At 43.7% G+C, this 17,500-nt stretch overlaps 2 protein-coding genes across 3 annotated transcripts in view; one reads left to right on the top strand and one right to left on the bottom strand.

Annotated features, from left to right (window-relative positions):
• LOC128696898 (protein unc-80 homolog) overlaps nt 1-17,500 on the top strand; it is a 1,079,316-nt gene that overhangs the window by 950,880 nt on the left and 110,936 nt on the right. The gene's annotated exons all lie outside the window — the stretch shown is intronic.
• LOC128696902 (protein unc-80 homolog) overlaps nt 1-17,500 on the bottom strand; it is a 62,134-nt gene that overhangs the window by 3,624 nt on the left and 41,010 nt on the right. For both annotated transcript variants that reach the window (XM_070095988.1, XM_070095989.1), the window contains 2 exons: nt 13,091-13,275; nt 1,001-1,169 (listed from right to left, as the gene is read on the bottom strand). In XM_070095988.1, the coding sequence (XP_069952089.1) occupies nt 1,001-1,169; nt 13,091-13,275 (354 nt within the window). The remainder of the gene's footprint in view (nt 1-1,000; nt 1,170-13,090; nt 13,276-17,500) is intronic.

Genomic DNA, 17,500 nt, shown 5'->3' with positions numbered 1-17,500 from the left:
GCTATTCACATCCCCTTTATTTATTCCTGTTTTCCACATATATTGTACACCTTGATCATATCCCCCCCTAATTCTGCGCCTTTCGAGAGAGTGCAGACTCAGGACCCTCAGTCTATCCTCATAGGGAAGATTTCTAATACATGGGATCATCTTTGTCATCCTCTTCTGTACGTTTTCCGGAGCATTTATATCCATTCTGTAATACGGTGACCAGAACTGAGCAGCACAGTCTAAATGAGGCCTAACCAAGGATATATAGAGTTGAAGAACAACCTGAGGACTTCTATTTATACTTCTAAATATGAAGCCAAAAATTCTGTTAGCTTTATTGCTAACACTAATGCACTGTTGTCTTGGTTTTAGATTACTGCTAACCAGAACTCCTAAATCCTTTTCCCAATCAGTAGTATTAAGATGTACATTATTTAGTTTTCACGTCGCATGGTTTTTTCCTGTCCAACATTTAGAACTTTGCATTTGTCTATATTAAACTGCATCTGCCACTTCTCCGACCATTGCATCAGTCTATTTAATTTATCCTGGAGTGCTCTAGTATCCTTATTAGAATGAATTGGACGGCCTATTTTGGTGTCATCAGCTACTGGTTTACCTTGTAGAGAAATATAATATTATTATGCTCATAAGATGTTATAAATGATCACGTGTGCCATCGGAGATATTTGCTACATTGAGCAATAAATTTTATCATTTTAGGATCTAGGCTAAAATGTGAAGATTAACACTGAACTTCATTACCAGTAATCCTTGCAGAGATAAAATAACTAAAAATGTAGCTCTTTCAGTATTAAAAATTCATTAGTTTAATTAATATAAATGTCAAGTAGCTGTAACTTTTTTAATGATGGTGTCACTGTACATCCCGTCCATTTAGTTTAGGACATTATCAATTATTGACATTGATAAAGTGGAAGTTTACAAAACTTTACCAGTTATAAAACGTTAGGCAGAGACATACGCAATATAATCCAAATAATATTACCTGTTACTTTAGCAGAAATGACTTCTTCCTTTAGCTGCTTCACTTGGTGAGCAAGATCAAGTAGGAAAGATCCTCGGCATCTGGGAGGTGGTAATGACCATCCATGGATACGGTCACGAATGATCAGCTGATATTGTTCACTGCCTTCGTCTGTACACTGTCGCAGAAGCTGCAACAAAAATGTCATAAGATAAGTTGAATAACAAAATACATGAGTCAGTAATCACGAAAAATGCAATAAATGTAAGAACAAGTTACAGCTTAAGGAATTTGTAATATTATCTGTAACTTTGTATATTATAAATGACACAAACAATATGATAAGTATAAAAAATGTAAATTAAAAGCCGAGAAGCTGGTACATACAACAATATTATATTACTATTATAATATTCCATCCTCATAATCATAGTCAATATATCACTGTAGGTAAGACTGTCGAATTAATAAACTCATCATCTTAAGAAATAACGGGAATTCTGATTCTTTATATATTTCTTAACAACAAACTTTTCGATTTACGCCACACAGCTGTATTTTGGTTAAGTTTGGTTACGTTCAGTTACGTTAGATTGTTGTATATATGTCAAAATGATCTAATTATTACATACCACAACGCTATTAAATGAACTATAACATAAAGCGATAAATTAGTTAGAAACAGGAAGAGACAATGGGGATCCACATAATGCTGATGAAATACTAAGCGTGACATTGACCACATACATCACATAAACAATAACTCATTGACTGTATTAGCATCTGTGAGATATTGATTGTTATTAACTGGATGTTCTTGATGAATGTTCACTCTGGCTAAGAGAGTCTTAAACATGATTAAAGAATAAAGAGGTGCAAAACGGTGACTGGAACAGTACACAAATAACCAGCAAATCACTCAGAGAATCACAAAGGGTGATGATAATATAGTCGCTAGGAACAAAGTCCTGACACTGGTTCCCTAAAGAGGGTAAGAGTTTGTAGAGAAACTTTTGTAACATTTAAAGCCCTTTGAGAGAAGCAATCTTATGGCAAGGGCACGTTGAGTCTTCTTTGGGTCAAGTGAAGTATCGTTTACAGGCCTATAGAAGAGGCAGACCTGTGACAAGGGTGCGGTGAGTCTCCTTCAGCACAAGTAGTGAGCAGTTAATTACAATCGTTGCAGACGACCTGTAACTGGGATACAGCACGTCATCTGTTCAAGTGGAGTCATCTCTAGCTCAACAATCTCGTCTGCTACCTTCGCCACTCACACAGAGTTAGGAGGGAGTAGCAGAGGAGCTGGTGCAGGAGTCAAGGTAAAATATCTGAGATATAAGCGGCATTGTTCATGCTGGTACGACTTTGAAATGAATATGTAATGTTTTTTCTGGACATAAAAATGTTTAGGAGCTCAGTAGTGAAAGTTTTCATTTGGTGTGAAACTAGAGGTGAGAGTGATGAATGTGTTTGTGTATCTGATTCTGAATGAAGATGATTGACGAGTATTTATCTGTTCGGTTCTGAATGAGGGATTTTTGGGGGAGAATGTATTGATCTGCACACAGTCTGAATGATTAATGATTGACTGAATGAGTTTTTTTTTTTTAAGTTGGTGTGTGAAAAGGTGTGTGCGTGTGTGTTCGTGTGTGTGTGTGTGTGCGTGTGTGTGTGTATGTGTGTGTGTGTGTGTGTGTGTGTGTGTGTGTGTGTGTGTGTGTGTGTGTATGTGTGTGTGTGTGTGTGTGTGTGTGTGTGTACTCACCTAGTTATACTCATCTAGATGTGGTTGCAGGGGACGAGTCACAGCTCCTGGCCGCGCTTCTTCACTGGCCGCTACTGGGTCACTCTCCCCGCACCATGAGCTTTACCATAAATCTGCTTAAAGGTATGAATGGATCCTGCCTCCAAAACATCGCTTCCCAAACTATTCCACTTCCTGACAACTCTGTGACTGAAGAAATACTTTCTAACATCCCTGTGATTCATCTGTATCTTCAATTTCCAACTGTGTCCCCTTGTTGCTATGTCCCATCTCTGTAACATTCTGTCTCTATCCACTTTGTCAGTTCCTCTCAGTATTTTATATGTCGTTATCATGTCCCCCCCTATCTCTCCTGTCCTCCAGTGTCGTCAGGTCGATTTCCCTTAACCTCTCCTCGTAGGACATACCCCTTAGCTCTAGTTTCCTTACGTGCTTGGCTAGGTGAGGGTTCCAAACTGGTGCTGGACTCACCTATTTGTGGTTGCAGGGGTCGAGTCATAGCTCCTGGCCCCGCCTCTTCACTGATTGCTACTGGGTCCTCTCTCTCCCTGCTCCATGAGCTTTATCATACCTCGTCTTAAACTTATGTGTGGTTTCCGCCTCCACTACGTCACTTTCTAGGCTATTCCACTGCCTGACAACTCTATGACTGAAGAAATACTTCCTAACATACCTTTGACTCATCTGAGTCTTCAACTTTCAATTGTGACCCCTTGTTTCTGTGTCCCATCTTTGGAACATCCTGTCTTTGTCCACCTTGTCTATCCCGCGCAGTATTTTATATGTCGTTATTATGTCTCACCTGACCCTCCTGTCCTCAAGTGTCGTCAGGCCAATTTCCATTAACATTTCTTCGTAGGACAATTCCCTTAGCTCTGAGACTAGTCTTGTTGCATACCTTTGCACTTTCTCTAATTTACTGACGTGCCTGACCAGGTTTGGATTCCAAACTGGTGCTGCATATTCCGGTATGGGTCTGACGTAAATGGTGTACAGAGTATTGAACGATTTCTTACTGAGGTATCGGAACGCTATCCTTAGGTTTGCCAGACGCCCGTATGCTGCAGCAGTTATCTGACTGATGTGCGCCTCTGGAGATGTGCGCGGTGTTATACTCACCCCAAGATCTTTTTCCTTGCAGTCTTTGCCCACCTAGACTATACTGTGTCTGCGGTCTTCTTTTCCCTTCCCCGATCTTCATGACTTTGCATTTGGCAGGGTTAAATTCAAGGAGCCAGTTGTTGGACTAGGCTTGTAGCCTGTCCAGGTCTCTTTGTAGTCCTGCCTGATCCTTGACCGATTTAATTCTCCTCATTAACTTCACATCATCTGCAAAAAAGGATACTTCTGAGTCTATCCCTTCCGTTATGTCATTTATAATTACCAAAAACAGCACAGGTCCTAGGACTGACCCCTGTTGAACCCCACTTGTCACAGACGCCCACTCTGACACCTCGTCAAGTACCATGACTCGTTGTTGCCTCCCTGTCAGGCACTCTCTGATCCATTGCACTGCCTTTCCTGTTATGTGTGCCTGATCCTCTAGTTTTTGCAGTAATCTCTTGTGAGGAACTGTGACGAAGGCTTTCTTGCAGTCCAAGAAAATGCAGCCTATCCACCCCTCTGTCTCTTGATATACTTCTGTCACCTTGTCATAAAACTCTAGTAGGTTTGTGACACAGGATTTTCCTTCCCTGCAACCGTGCTGGTTGTCGATTATACACTTGTTTCTTTCCAGGTGCTCCACCACTCTCCTCCTGATGATCTTCTCCATGACGTTTTGCATACTGTACACGTTAGTGACACAGGTCTGTAGTTTAATGACTGGTGTCTGTCTCTTTTTTTAAAAAAATTGGGACTACATTTGCCACCTTTCATACCTCAGGGAGTTGCCCAGTTTCAATGAATGTGTTGAAGATCTTTGTTAGTGGCACACACAACATCTCTGCTCCCTCTCTCCTCCAGCACTTGTTGGTGTACCTCCCTGTTCTGATTTCCTGGAATCCTACAGGATTCCAATGTAAATACTTCTTTAAATCTCGTGTTCAGCTCCTCACATACCTCTTGGTCGTTTCTTGTGAACTCCCCATCATCCTTTCTCAGTCTGATTACCTGATCCTTGACTGTTGTTTTCCTCCTGATGTGGCTATACAACAGCTTTGGGTCAGACTTGGCTTTCGATGCTATGTCATTTTTGTATTGTCACTGAGCCTTCCTTCTTATCTGTGCATATTTGTTTTTGGCTCTTCGGCTGATCTCTTTATTTTCCTGGGTCCTTTGTCTTCTGTACCTTTTCCATTCTCTAGTACACCTAGTTTTTGCCTCCCTGCACCTTTGGGTGAACCAATGACTCGTTGTGGTCTTCCCACTATTTCTATTTCCCTTGTTAACAAACCTCTCCTCTGCCTCCTTGTATTTTGTTGTCACATAGTCTGTTATTTTTATTTCTGATTTTCCTGCCAGTTCTCTCTCCCACTGAACGTATTGCAGGAAGTTCCTCATGCTTGTGTAGTCCCCCCTTTTGTAGTTTGTTTTTTTCCCATCCTATTCCTGCTACTCTCTCCACTTGTAGCTCAACTATGTAGTCATAGCACAGAACCACATGATCACTAGCTCCTAGAAGCCTTTCATACATGATATCCTCGATGTCCGAACTACTAAAGGTGAATATCAGGTCCATTCTTGCTGGATCATCCTTACCTCTCTCTCTGGTAGTGTCTCTAACATGTTGATGCATGAGGTTTTCCAGTACCACATCCATCATCTTGGCTCTCCATGTTTCGAACCCCCATGGGGCTCCAGGTTTTCCCAGTCAATCTCCTTGCGTTTGAAATCACCCATAACTACTAACTTTGTTCCCTCCATATGAGCTCTTCTAGCCAACTCTTCTAGTGTGTCGACCATTGCTCTGTTGCTCTTGTCGTATTCTTCTCTTGGCCTCCTGCGGTTCTGTGGAGGGATGTACATTACTGCAATTACCACCTTACGGTCCTCAGACTGGATTGTTCCTACTAAGTAGTCCCTTTTGCCTATGTCATCCATTTCTTCCATTTTCTCAAATCCCCACCGGTTTTTAATGAGCAGTGCAACTCCTCCTCCCCACACTCCTCCCCCACTCCTCCCCCACTCCTCCCCCACTCCTCCCTCTATATTTCCTGAGGATTTCATATTCAGGTGGAAAGATTGCATCTGTTATCATCCTGGTGTGTTTTTTTTTTACGTGAGTGCTGTTATGTCTGGGGATGTCTCCTTGATTCTTACAACTCCTCACACTTATTTGTTATTCCGTCTGCATTTGTATACCATACCTTCAACTTCTTTTCTAAAACTGTGGTCTGGGGGGCACGTTGGGGTTGGGGAAATGGAAGACCTGATAAGTAACTATGGGTGGTTGCTGTGGGGGTGGAGTTTGTAATGGAGTTTGTACCATCTCAGTTTCTGTCTTTCTTCTCGTGTGTGTGTGTGTGTGTGTGTGTGTGTGTGTGTGTGTGTGTGTGTGTGTGTGTGTGTGTGTGTGTGTGTGTGTGTGTGTGTGTGTGTGTGTGTGTGTGTGTGTGTGTGTGTGTGTGTGTGTGTGTGTGTGTGTGTGTGTGTGTGTGTGTGTGTGTGTGTGTGTGTGTATGGTTCCTGCCTCCACTACGTCACTTGCCAGACTATTCCACTTCCTGACAACTCTATGACTGAAGAAATTTCTTGACGTGCTTGACCAGGTGTGGGTTCCAGACTGGTGCTGCATACTCCAGTATGGGTCTAACATACACAGTGTACAGTGTCTTGAACGATTCCTTATTAAGGTATCGGAACGCTATTCTCAGGTTTGCCAGGCGCCCGTATGCTGCAGCGGTTATTTGGTTGATGTGTGCCTCCGGTGATGTGCTCGGTGTTATGGTCACCCCAAGGTCTTTCTCCCTGAGTGAGGTCTGTAGTCTTTGTCCACCTAGCCTATATTCTGTCTGCGGTCTTCTTTGCCCCTCCCCAATCTTCATGACTTTGCATTTGGCTGGATTGAATTCGAGGAGCCAGTTACTGGACCACATGTCCAGCCTCTCCAGGTCTCTTTGCAGTCCTGCCTCATCCTCGTCCGATTTAATTCTTCTCATCAACTTCACGTCATCTGCGAACAGGGACACTTCAGAGTCTATTCCTTCCATCATGTCGTTCACATATATCAAAAATAGCACTGGTCCTAGAACTGACCCCTGTGGGACCCCGCTCGTAACAGGCGCCCACTGTGATACCTCTTCACGTACCATGACTCGTTGCTGCCTCCCTGTCAGGTATTCCCTTATCCATTGCAGTGCCCTTCCTTTTACGTGTGCCTGATCCTCCAGCTTCTGCACTAATCTCTTGTGGGGAACTGTGTCAAAGGCCTTCCTGCAGTCTAGGAAAACGCAATCTACCCAACCCTCTCTCTCGTGTCTTACTTCTGTTACCTTGTCATAAAACTCCAGGAGGTTTGTGATACAAGATTTGCCTTCCATGAACCCATGCTGGTTTTCATTTATAATCTTGTTCCTTTCCAGGTGTTCGACCACTCTCCTCCTGATAATCTTCTCCGTGACTTTGCACACAATACATGTCAGAGACACAGGTCTGTAGTTTAGTGCCTCGTTTCTGTTTCCTTTCTTAAATATGGGGACTACATTAGCTGTCTTCCATTTCTCAGGTAGTTGCCCAGTTTCAAGGGATGTGTTGAAGATTGTGGTTAGAGGCACACACAACATCTCTGCTCCTTCTCTAAGGACCCATGGGGAGATGTTGTCCGGTCCCATCGCCTTTGAGGTGTCAAGGTCACTTAAGAGCTTCTTCACCTCCTCCTCAGTTGTTCGTATGTCATCCAACACTTGTTGGTATATTCCCTCTTGATGTTCCCTTCTGTGCTGTCTTCCCACAACCCTTCCTGTCTCTACTGTAAAAACTTCCTTAAATCTCCTGTTCAGCTCCTCACATACCTCCTGATCATTTCTTGTGAGTTCTCCACCTTCTGTCCTTAATCTGATCACCTGGTCTTTGACTGTTGTCTTCCTCCTGATGTGGCTATACAACAGTTTCGGGTCAGTCTTGATTCTCGATGCTATGTCATTTTCATACTGTCGCTGGGCCTCCCTCCTTACCTGTGCGTACTCGTTCCTGGCTCTGCGACTGATCTCCCTATTTTCGTGTGTTCTCTGCCTTCTGTACTTTTTCCATTATTCTCTCCACTTGCAGCTCTACTATGTATTCAAAGCACAGAACCACGTGGTCGCTAGCTCCTAGGGGACTCTCATACTTGATGTCCTCAATGTCTGAGCTGCCCAGGGTGAACACAAGATCCAATCTTGTGTGTGTGTGTGTGTATGTGTGTGTGTGTGTGTGTGTATGTGTGTGTGTGTGTATGTACTCACCTAGTTGTACTCACCTAGTTGAGGTTGCGGGGGTCGAGTCCGAGCTCCTGGCCCCGCCTCTTCACTGATCGCTACTAGGTCACTCTCCCTGAGCCGTGAGCTTTATCATACCTCTGCTTAAAGCTATGTATGGATCCTGCCTCCACTACATCGCTTCCCAAACTATTCCACTTACTGACTAATCTGTGGCTGAAGAAATACTTCCTAACATCCCTGTGATTCATCTGTGTCTTCAGCTTCCAACTGTGTCCCCTTGTTACTGTGTCCAATCTCTGGAACATCCTGTCTTTGTCCACCTTGTCAATTCCTCTCAGTATTTTGTATGTCGTTATCATGTCCCCCCTATCTCTCCTGTCCTCCAGTGTCGTCAGGTTGATTTCCCTTAACCTCTCCTCGTAGGACATACCTCTTAGCTCTGGGACTAGTCTTGTTGCAAACCTTTGCACTTTCTCTAGTTTCTTCACGTGCTTGGCTAGGTGTGGGTTCCAAACTGGTGCCGCATACTCCAATATGGGCCTAACGTACACGGTGTACAGGGTCCTGAATGATTCCTTATTAAGATGTCGGAATGCTGTTCTGAGGTTTGCTAGGCGCCCATATGCTGCAGCAGTTATTTGGTTGATGTGCGCTTCAGGAGATGTGCCTGGTGTTATACTCACCCCAAGATCTTTTTCCTTGAGTGAGGTTTGTAGTCTCTGACCCCCTAGACTGTACTCCGTCTGCGGCCTTCTTTGCCCTTCCCCAATCTTCATGACTTTGCACTTGGTGGGATTGAACTCCAGGAGCCAATTGCTGGACCAGGTCTGCAGCCTGTCCAGATCCCTTTGTAGTTCTGCCTGGTCTTCGATCGAGTGACTTCTTCTCATCAACTTCACGTCATCTGCAAACAGGGACACCTCAGAGTCTATTCCTTAAGTCATGTCGTTCACAAATACCAGAAACAGCACTGGTCCTAGGACTGACCCCTGCGGGACCCCGCTGGTCACAGGTGCCCACTCTGACACCTCGCCACGTACCATGACTCGCTGCTGTCTTCCTGACAAGTATTCCCTGATCCATTGTAGTGCCTTCCCTGTTATCCCTGCTTGGTCCTCCAGTTTTTGCACCAATCTCTTGTGTGGAACTGTGTCAAACGCCTTCTTGCAGTCCAAGAAAATGCGTGTGTGTGTGTGTATGTGTGTGTGTGTGTGTGTATGTGTGTGTGTGTGTGTACTCACCTAGTTGAGGTTGCGGGGGTCGAGTCCGAGCTCCTGGCCCCTGGTGTGTGTGTGTATGTGTGTACTCACCTACCTAATTGTGGCTACAGGGGTCGATTCATAGCTCTCGGACCCGCTTTTTCACTGGTTTCTATTAGGTCCTCTCTCTCCCTGCTCCATGAGATTCATCATACCTCATCTTAAAATCATGTATGGATCCTGCCTCCTCTACATCATTTTCCAGACTATTCCACTTCCTGACAATTCTATGACAGAAGAAATACTTCCTAATATCACTTTAATTCATCTGAGTCTTCAACTTCCAACTGTGATCCCTTGTTGCTGTGTTCCACCTCTGGAACATCCTGTCTTTGTCCACCTAGTCAATTCCTCGCTTTGTTTTATATGTAGTTATCATATCCTCATATCCTTCCTGTCCTTCAGTGTCATCAGGTCGATTTCCCTTAACCATTTTTCGTTGAGCATCCCCCTTAGTTCTTGGACTATTATTTGTGCAACTATCTCCATTTTCTTTATGTGCGTGACCAGTTATAGGTTCCAAACTGGTGCTGCATACTCCAGTATGGACCTGACGTACACGGTGTACAGAGTCAAAAACGATTCCTTACTAAGGTGTCGGGATGTTATTCTTAGGTTCGCCAGGCGCCCATGTGCTGCAGCCGTTATCTGGTTGACGCATGCACCTCATGAGATGTGCTAGGTATTATACTGACCCCAGCATCCTTTTCCTCGAGTGAGGTTTGCAGTCTTCGGCCCCCTTAGCTTGAACTCTGTCTGCGGTCCTCTTTGCCCTTCCACAATCTTCATGACTTTGCATTAGGTGGGGGTAAATTTCGGGAATAGTCTTGTTACAAATCTTTGCACTTTCTCTAATTTCCTTACGTGCTTGTCCTGGTGGGGGTTCCAAACTGGTGCTGTATACTCCAATGTAGGCCTAACGTACATGGTCCTTCAATTTAGGCCTGACGTACAGGGCGCTGAACGATTCCTAATTGAGATGTAGGAATTTTATTCTCAGGTTTGCTAGTGCCCATATACTGCAGCAGTTATTTGGTTGATGTGCACCTCAGGAAATGAGCCCGGTGTTATACTCACCCCTATATCCTTTTCCTTGAGTGAGGTTTGTAGTCTCTGGCCCCCTAGACTGTACTCTGTCTGCGGTCATCTTTGCCCTTCCCCAATCTTAATGACTTTTCACTTGGTAGGGCCAGTTTCTGGACCAGGCCTGCACCCTGTCCAGATCTCTTTGTAGTTCTGCCTGGTCCCCGCCTGATTGAATTCTTCTCATTAACTTCACATCATCTGCAACAGGGACACATCTGAGTCTATTTCTTCCGTCATGTCGTGCACTTACACCAGAAACAGCATTGGTTCTAGAACTGACCCTTGTGGAACCCGCTTGTCACAGGCATCATCTCGGATACCATCATAACGTACCATGACTCACTGATGTCTTCCCGACAGGTATTCCCTGATGCATTACAGTGCCTTCCCTGTTATGCCTGCCTGGTCCTCCAGCTTTTCCATCAATCTCTTTTGTAGAACTGTGTCAAACTCCTTCTTACACTCCAAGAAAATGCAATCTATCCACCCCTCTATCTCTTGTCTTACTGCTGTCAGCCTGTCATAGAACTCCAGTAGGTTTGTGACACAGGATTTCCCGTCCCTGTAACCTTGCTGGTTGTTGTTGATGTCATTCCTTTCTAGGTGCTCCACCACTCTTCTCCTGATAATCTTCTCCATGACTTTGCATACTATACATGTCAGTGACACTGATCTGTAGTTTAATGTTTCGTGTCTGTCTCCTTTTTTAAAAAATTGGGAAACATTTGTTGTCTTCCATACCTATAGGTAGTCGCCCTGTTTCGATAGATGTGTTGAAGATAAACCATACCACGGGCTGGGTTAGAACCGGCGATCTGAGAGTCTCAAAACTCCAGACCGTCGCGTTACCCACTAGGCCAGCTAGCCACAAAAAATTCGTCCAACTAGGTATATTTATACACCATAGAAAGGTTTGCATAGACACCACTGGTATGGTTTGTTTACAATCGTGTCATTACGATTTCATGAGTCATGTTGACGGCTTTGTGGGTACTTGAGCTAGTGTTCGTCACGGCCACGCTAGCTGGAGATTTATTTGTAAAAACTTGCATGTGTGGTCACAGTGGTGCCTATGCTAACGTTCCTATGGAGTATAAATATACCTAGTTGGACGAATCTTATTTTGGCTAGCAAGCCCAGTGGCTAACGCGACGGTCTGGAGTTTTGAGACTATCTGATCGCGGGTTCTAAACCCGTCCGTGGTATGGTTTGTTTGCAATCGTGTCATTACGATTTCGTGAGTCATGTATTGAAGATTGTTGTAAGTGGAACACACATAGCGCCTCTGCTCCCTCTCTCAGGACCCATGGAGAGGAGATATCCGTCCCCATCGCCTTTGAAGTATCTAGCTCGGTTTGCAGCTTCGTCATTTCTTCCTTGGTTGCATGTATTGTGTCCAACTTGGTGTACCCCACCTCTCCGTCTTTCTGGAGTCCATTCTGTCTCCACTGTGAACACTTTTTTGATTCTTATGTTGAGCTCCTCACATACTTCTCGGTCGTTTCCTGTGGTATCCCGTCCTTCCTTCCTCAACCTGATGTGGCTGTACATCAGCTTCGGGTCAGATTTGGCTTTCGGGAGCTTTAGCCACCAGGCCACCGGGCTTTCGCTGCTATGTGTGTGTGTGTGTGTGTTTCTACTCACCTATTTGTCGTTCCAGGGGTCGATCCGCAGCTCCTGGGCCCGCCTGTTCACTGATCGCTACTGGGTTCTCTCTCTCCCTGGTCCATGAGCTTCATCATACCTCTTCTTAGAACTATGGTTCCTACCTCCACTAAGTCACTTGCCAGATTATTCCACCTCCTGACAACTGTATGACTAAAGCCATGCAATGTCGTTTTCGTACTGTCACTGGGCCTCCTTCCTTATCTGCGCATACCAGTTTCTGGCTCTTCGAGTAATCTCTTTATTTTCCTGAGTCCTTTGTCTTTTGTACTTTTTCCATTCTCTAGCACACTTAGCTTTTGCCTTCGGGAAAACCAAGGGCTCGTTCTGGTCTTCCCATTATTTCCATTGCACTTGGGAATAAATCTCTCCCTTGCCTCCTTACATTTTGTTACCACGTAGTCCCTCATTTCGTTTACTGATTTCCAACCAGTTCTGTTTCCCACTGAACATCTTGCAGAAAGTTCCTCATGCCTGTGTACTCCCATCTTTTGCAGTCTGACTTTTCCCATCCAACTCCTGTTACCCTCTCCACTTGCAACTCTACTATGTATTCAGAGCTCAGACCACATGATCCCTAGCTTTGACGGGCCTCTCATATATGATGTCCTCAAGGTCCGAGCTACTCAAGGTGAATACGAGGACAAGTCTTGCTGGTTCATCCTCACCACTCTCTCTCTCTCTGGTAGTGTCCCTAACATGTTGATGCATGAAATTTTCCAGTACCACATCCATCATTTTGGCTTTCCATATCTCGGGGCTCCAGTGTGATTCCAGGTATTCCCAATCAATCTCCTTGTTATTGAAGTCATCCATAACTAGTAGCTTTGCCTTACCCATGGTGCTTGTTTGTTTGTTTGTTTGTTTGTGTGTGTGTGTGTGTGTGTGTGTGTGTGTGTGTGTGTGTGTGTGTGTGTGTGTGTGTGTGTGTGTGGGTGTGTTATTACAGTGTGTGTGTAGGCTGTTATTACAGTACCTTAGTAAGTATGAATGGTCTCATCTGAATGAAGAGCGGCGTCCGGCAGGAGACAACAAAGTCGAGGAAGTCCCAGAGAGCTAATCCACCTTCACCCCGGGAGTCCAAGTCTCGAAGACAATGCAGAATACGATGCCAATCTTGTGATAACTGCTTTTCAAAACATACCATCATAACTTTAAGCCCTGTTCAGAAAGAGAAGATGTATCCAAGAGAAGAATATTAAATTCTTAAAAATGCCTGTTCAGTGCTCTTATTAAATTTCTGGTTGTTACACCTGTGGAAAATACTGTATATATTTTCCGGAAATACAGTATTTTATATGTAAATTGATGTCCTATATTGTAGGTAATAAAAATTAATTTGTAAATAAATAAAAAGCCAGCGATAGGTGAGCGTCGCTGGGGAAGAGATGCCATTGTTTTTGAATGTGATACAAGCACATTATTGTAATGTGCATAATTTTCGTCGCTCTAGGGGTTATATTGGGCTTAAAACCTCTCAAATAGGAGCCGAAATTGTTGGATTTGCAGTCCTGCATAATGTGAGCATTAAGCAGATGGAACGGACAGCTTCAGAACCCCAGCTAAGTTGTCTATTTATGTACGAATTCTGGCTAGTATTTTCTTCATAAATTTATGCAAGGGGGTTGGTAAGATACACAGTAATCTCCAGACAAATTGGTGAGTGTTATGATTATAAATTCTCCTTTTGTTACCTAAATGTGTATATGTAATCATTTATTAATTTTAACATACAGTCCACATATATATATTAATGTTTACCATAATTCCTGGTAATGTATATTTCATTTGAAATTAATATAGGTCAAGAGTGACTTGTGGATATGACAGTAGTAGGTATCGTAGGAGGACATTTTTGTGACCTAGGTGTCCTAAAATTCCTACTTGTCTCTGTAACTTTGATAAAAAAATAATTATCTTTGTTACCATTTACTGGTATGTATCTTATGAGTTACATCCAAGTAAATTTAATTTTCCACAACACCCACATAGGTTCCAGTAATTCTTGAAATCCCGAATACTCGTTTTGTGTTTGAGATGCCATAGTATTTAAACGCTGTCTCTAATATTTACATTTAAAAGGTAATGGTAATGAAGGAAATAAGATTTGAGGGAGAAACAGGCAGCAAGTACATTTCTAATAAAATTCTAATGGTTGAGAAATCCTTCAGTCTAATCCCCTAAAAAAATTGTACCTGCGGATTCTAAATATGTTATGTAAATATATAGGGTGAGCACTGAGTATATGTCCTGCTTTCTGATCACTATGGAACTTGCAGGAGGTTGGTAATAAAACATATTTTACTTAATTATTGCAGTAAAAGTACACTAATGTAATGCATCAGTGTAGCAAATATATGGTGAAGAGGCTGTTGATTTAAGGAATTGTACCTTTTTTGTCTTCTTCCTCGTACCAAATCTAATTTCCACCACCCCTCCCCTCCATCTGCCCCCCACCCCTCCTAACCATTCGGCCTTTGGGGCTTTTCCCCTCGCATATTACAGCTCCTAGGTTTAAGGGAAAGGGGATCATTGTCTGTACTATTCCGTTGAGTCTCTCGGTGGTCGTGGTATTTGCCTGGGAATCTGGATCATATAGGGATTTGCCGAGTTGCCCACTGGAGTTCCAGAGTACTGCTACTAGAGTCCTTAAAGTAGAGGCTGCCTGTAGGTTCCGGGCGGCGGCGTCTGGATGGGTGGTGTATGGCTTTCAGCGGGATTCAGGTCTCTCTCTCTTTTTTGTCTTCCGAGGTGGCTTGGAGGATGTGAGATTATCCTTGATTGCTGGTTTACTGTCGTGAGGGGAAGGGCAAGGGACAGGTTCGATGCAACATCTGCACTACTGCCGTGCCAAGGGTCCACTTGGACGCGGTGGGTGTCAGATTTCTTTTTGTTTCTCCTCGGCGATACCCTACGATGTTTCTTTTTTTGTGTGAAAAAGAAAACACCATCATGGATACCCGTATAAATCATTTGCCTTCCATCCTCAGCGACATCCTTAAATGACCCCGGCACGACCTTGGACTTTTCTACGGACTTTTCTAGGAACCCAGAAGCGCGGTCGCGCAATATCTCGTCATCTGACTCCAGTACCTGAGTTCCGGCTGATGGCTTTTGACCTTCCGACCTTGACCTTGATTCCGGCTCTTCTCTCCAGTTCATCGATTACCGGTTCGCTTGCACGTCAAAGGACAAATCTGCTCAAGACTCCAGCTGAAACGACCTAGACTTGTAACTGATAATGCTGGTCCTGTTGGTAGAATTACCGACAATATGTAAAGTAAAAGGACAAAAGTGCAACTAATGAGACATTTTTATTGTGGCAACGTTTCGCTCTCCAGGAGCTTTGTCAAGCCGTTACGGCTTGATAAAGCTCCTGGAGAGCGAAACGTTGCCACAATAAAAATGTCACATTAGTTGCACTTTTGTCCTTTTACTTTACAGTGCTGGTCCTGTTACTGTTACTTTACAGTGCTGGTCCTGTTACTGTTACTTTACAGTGCTGGTCCTGTTACTGTTACTTTACAGTGCTGGTCCTGTTACTGTTACTCGTCAAACGTATTTTCAGAAACATACTGCATGACAATCTCTTTCCATTCAATCTGGAATTCAGTTTAGCTCATGGACAATTTTGTTTATTCCTCATCCAACGATACTTACAGGCTATTTTTCCCACCGTAGCATTAGTTAAGCACTCTTGCGACACGATGGACGAAACGTTCCCTCTCATACTCTCAAGAGCGGAATGCAAATTGTCTCTGTGCAGAACACTGAGCAAGCTTGTAATCTCTCCCTCTTGTGTTCCATTGACGTGTACACTCCTGTCAAAACACGTAAATATTCTTCCATTTTTTTTTCCGTAGAACTGTTCTTATTCCACATACAATAGTCCAGCAAGACTTTATAAAATGTGATGCACACATTATGGAGCAATTGAGCTCTAGAACTTACAGGTTCTTAATTAAGGTAGACACTTGCGTCCTTACTGCCCGCTGTCGAGAGACGTTATCCTCGTAATATAACGAAACTGACATATGACTAACGAGAGCTTCCATCTTCTGTATATATACCGTAACAGGACAGCGATTACAAGAACAGTACACAAGTAACTTAAACATAGGAAAAAGAAACATGAAAACGTTTCAGTCGGACTTAAACTATTAATTAGTCACACACTAACACACGAAGGTGAGGGAGCCAGAATGTATACGAGAGGAGAGCAGAGACGGGAAAGAGAAAGTAGGAAGGAAAAATATAATGAAGTAGAGATGATAGTGGAAGAGTTAGTGCTGGTAGTGGAAGAGTTAGTGCTGGTAGTGGAAGAGTTAGTGATGTTAGTGAAAGAGTTAGTGCTGGTAGTGGAAGAGTTAGTGATGTTAGTGAAAGAGTTAGTGCTGGTAGTGGAAGAGTTAGTGCTGGTAGTGGAAGAGTTAGTGCTGGTAGTGGAAGAGTTAGTGATGTTAGTGAAAGAGTTAGTGCTGGTAGTGGAAGAGTTAGTGCTGGTAGTGGAAGAGTTAGTGATGTTAGTGAAAGAGTTAGTGCTGGTAGTGGAAGAGTTAGTGCTGGTAGTGGAAGAGTTAGTGATGTTAGTGAAAGAGTTAGTGATGGTAGTGGAAGAGTTAGTGCTGGTAGTGGAAGAGTTAGTGCTGGTAGTGGAAGAGTTAGTGCTGGTAGTGAAAGAGTTAGTGCTGGTAGTGGAAGAGTTAGTGCTGGTAGTGGAAGAGTTAGTGATGTTAGTGAAAGAGTTAGTGCTGGTAGTGGAAGAGTTAGTGCTGGTAGTGGAAGAGTTAGTGATGGTAGTGGAAGAGTTAGTGATGTTAGTGAAAGAGTTAGTGCTGGTAGTGGAAGAGTTAGTGCTGGTAGTGGAAGAGTTAGTGCTGGTAGTGGAAGAGTTAGTGCTGGTAGTGGAAGAGTTAGTGCTGGTAGTGGAAGAGTTAGTGCTGGTAGTGGAAGAGTTAGTGCTGGTAGTGGAAGAGTTAGTGCTGGTAGTGGAAGAGTTAGTGATGTTAGTGAAAGAGTTAGTGCTGGTAGTGGAAGAGTTAGTGCTGGTAGTGGAAGAGTTAGTGCTGGTAGTGGAAGAGTTAGTGATGGTAGTGGAAGAGTTAGTGATGGTAGTGGAAGAGTTAGTGCTGGTAGTGGAAGAGTTAGTGCTGGTAGTGGAAGAGTTAGTGATGTTAGTGAAAGAGTTAGTGCTGGTAGTGGAAGAGTTAGTGCTGGTAGTGGAAGAGTTAGTGATGTTAGTGAAAGAGTTAGTGCTGGTAGTGGAAGAGTTAGTGCTGGTAGTGGAAGAGTTAGTGATGTTAGTGAAAGAGTTAGTGCTGGTAGTGGAAGAGTTAGTGCTGGTAGTGGAAGAGTTAGTGATGTTAGTGAAAGAGTTAGTGCTGGT

The sequence above is a fragment of the Cherax quadricarinatus genome, chromosome 52, assembly GCF_038502225.1.
Source record: "Cherax quadricarinatus isolate ZL_2023a chromosome 52, ASM3850222v1, whole genome shotgun sequence".
NCBI classification, from domain to species: Eukaryota; Metazoa; Arthropoda; class Malacostraca; order Decapoda; family Parastacidae; genus Cherax; species Cherax quadricarinatus.
Note: the sequence above shows the minus strand (reverse complement) of the source record. Positions and strands in the feature narration are given on the sequence as shown.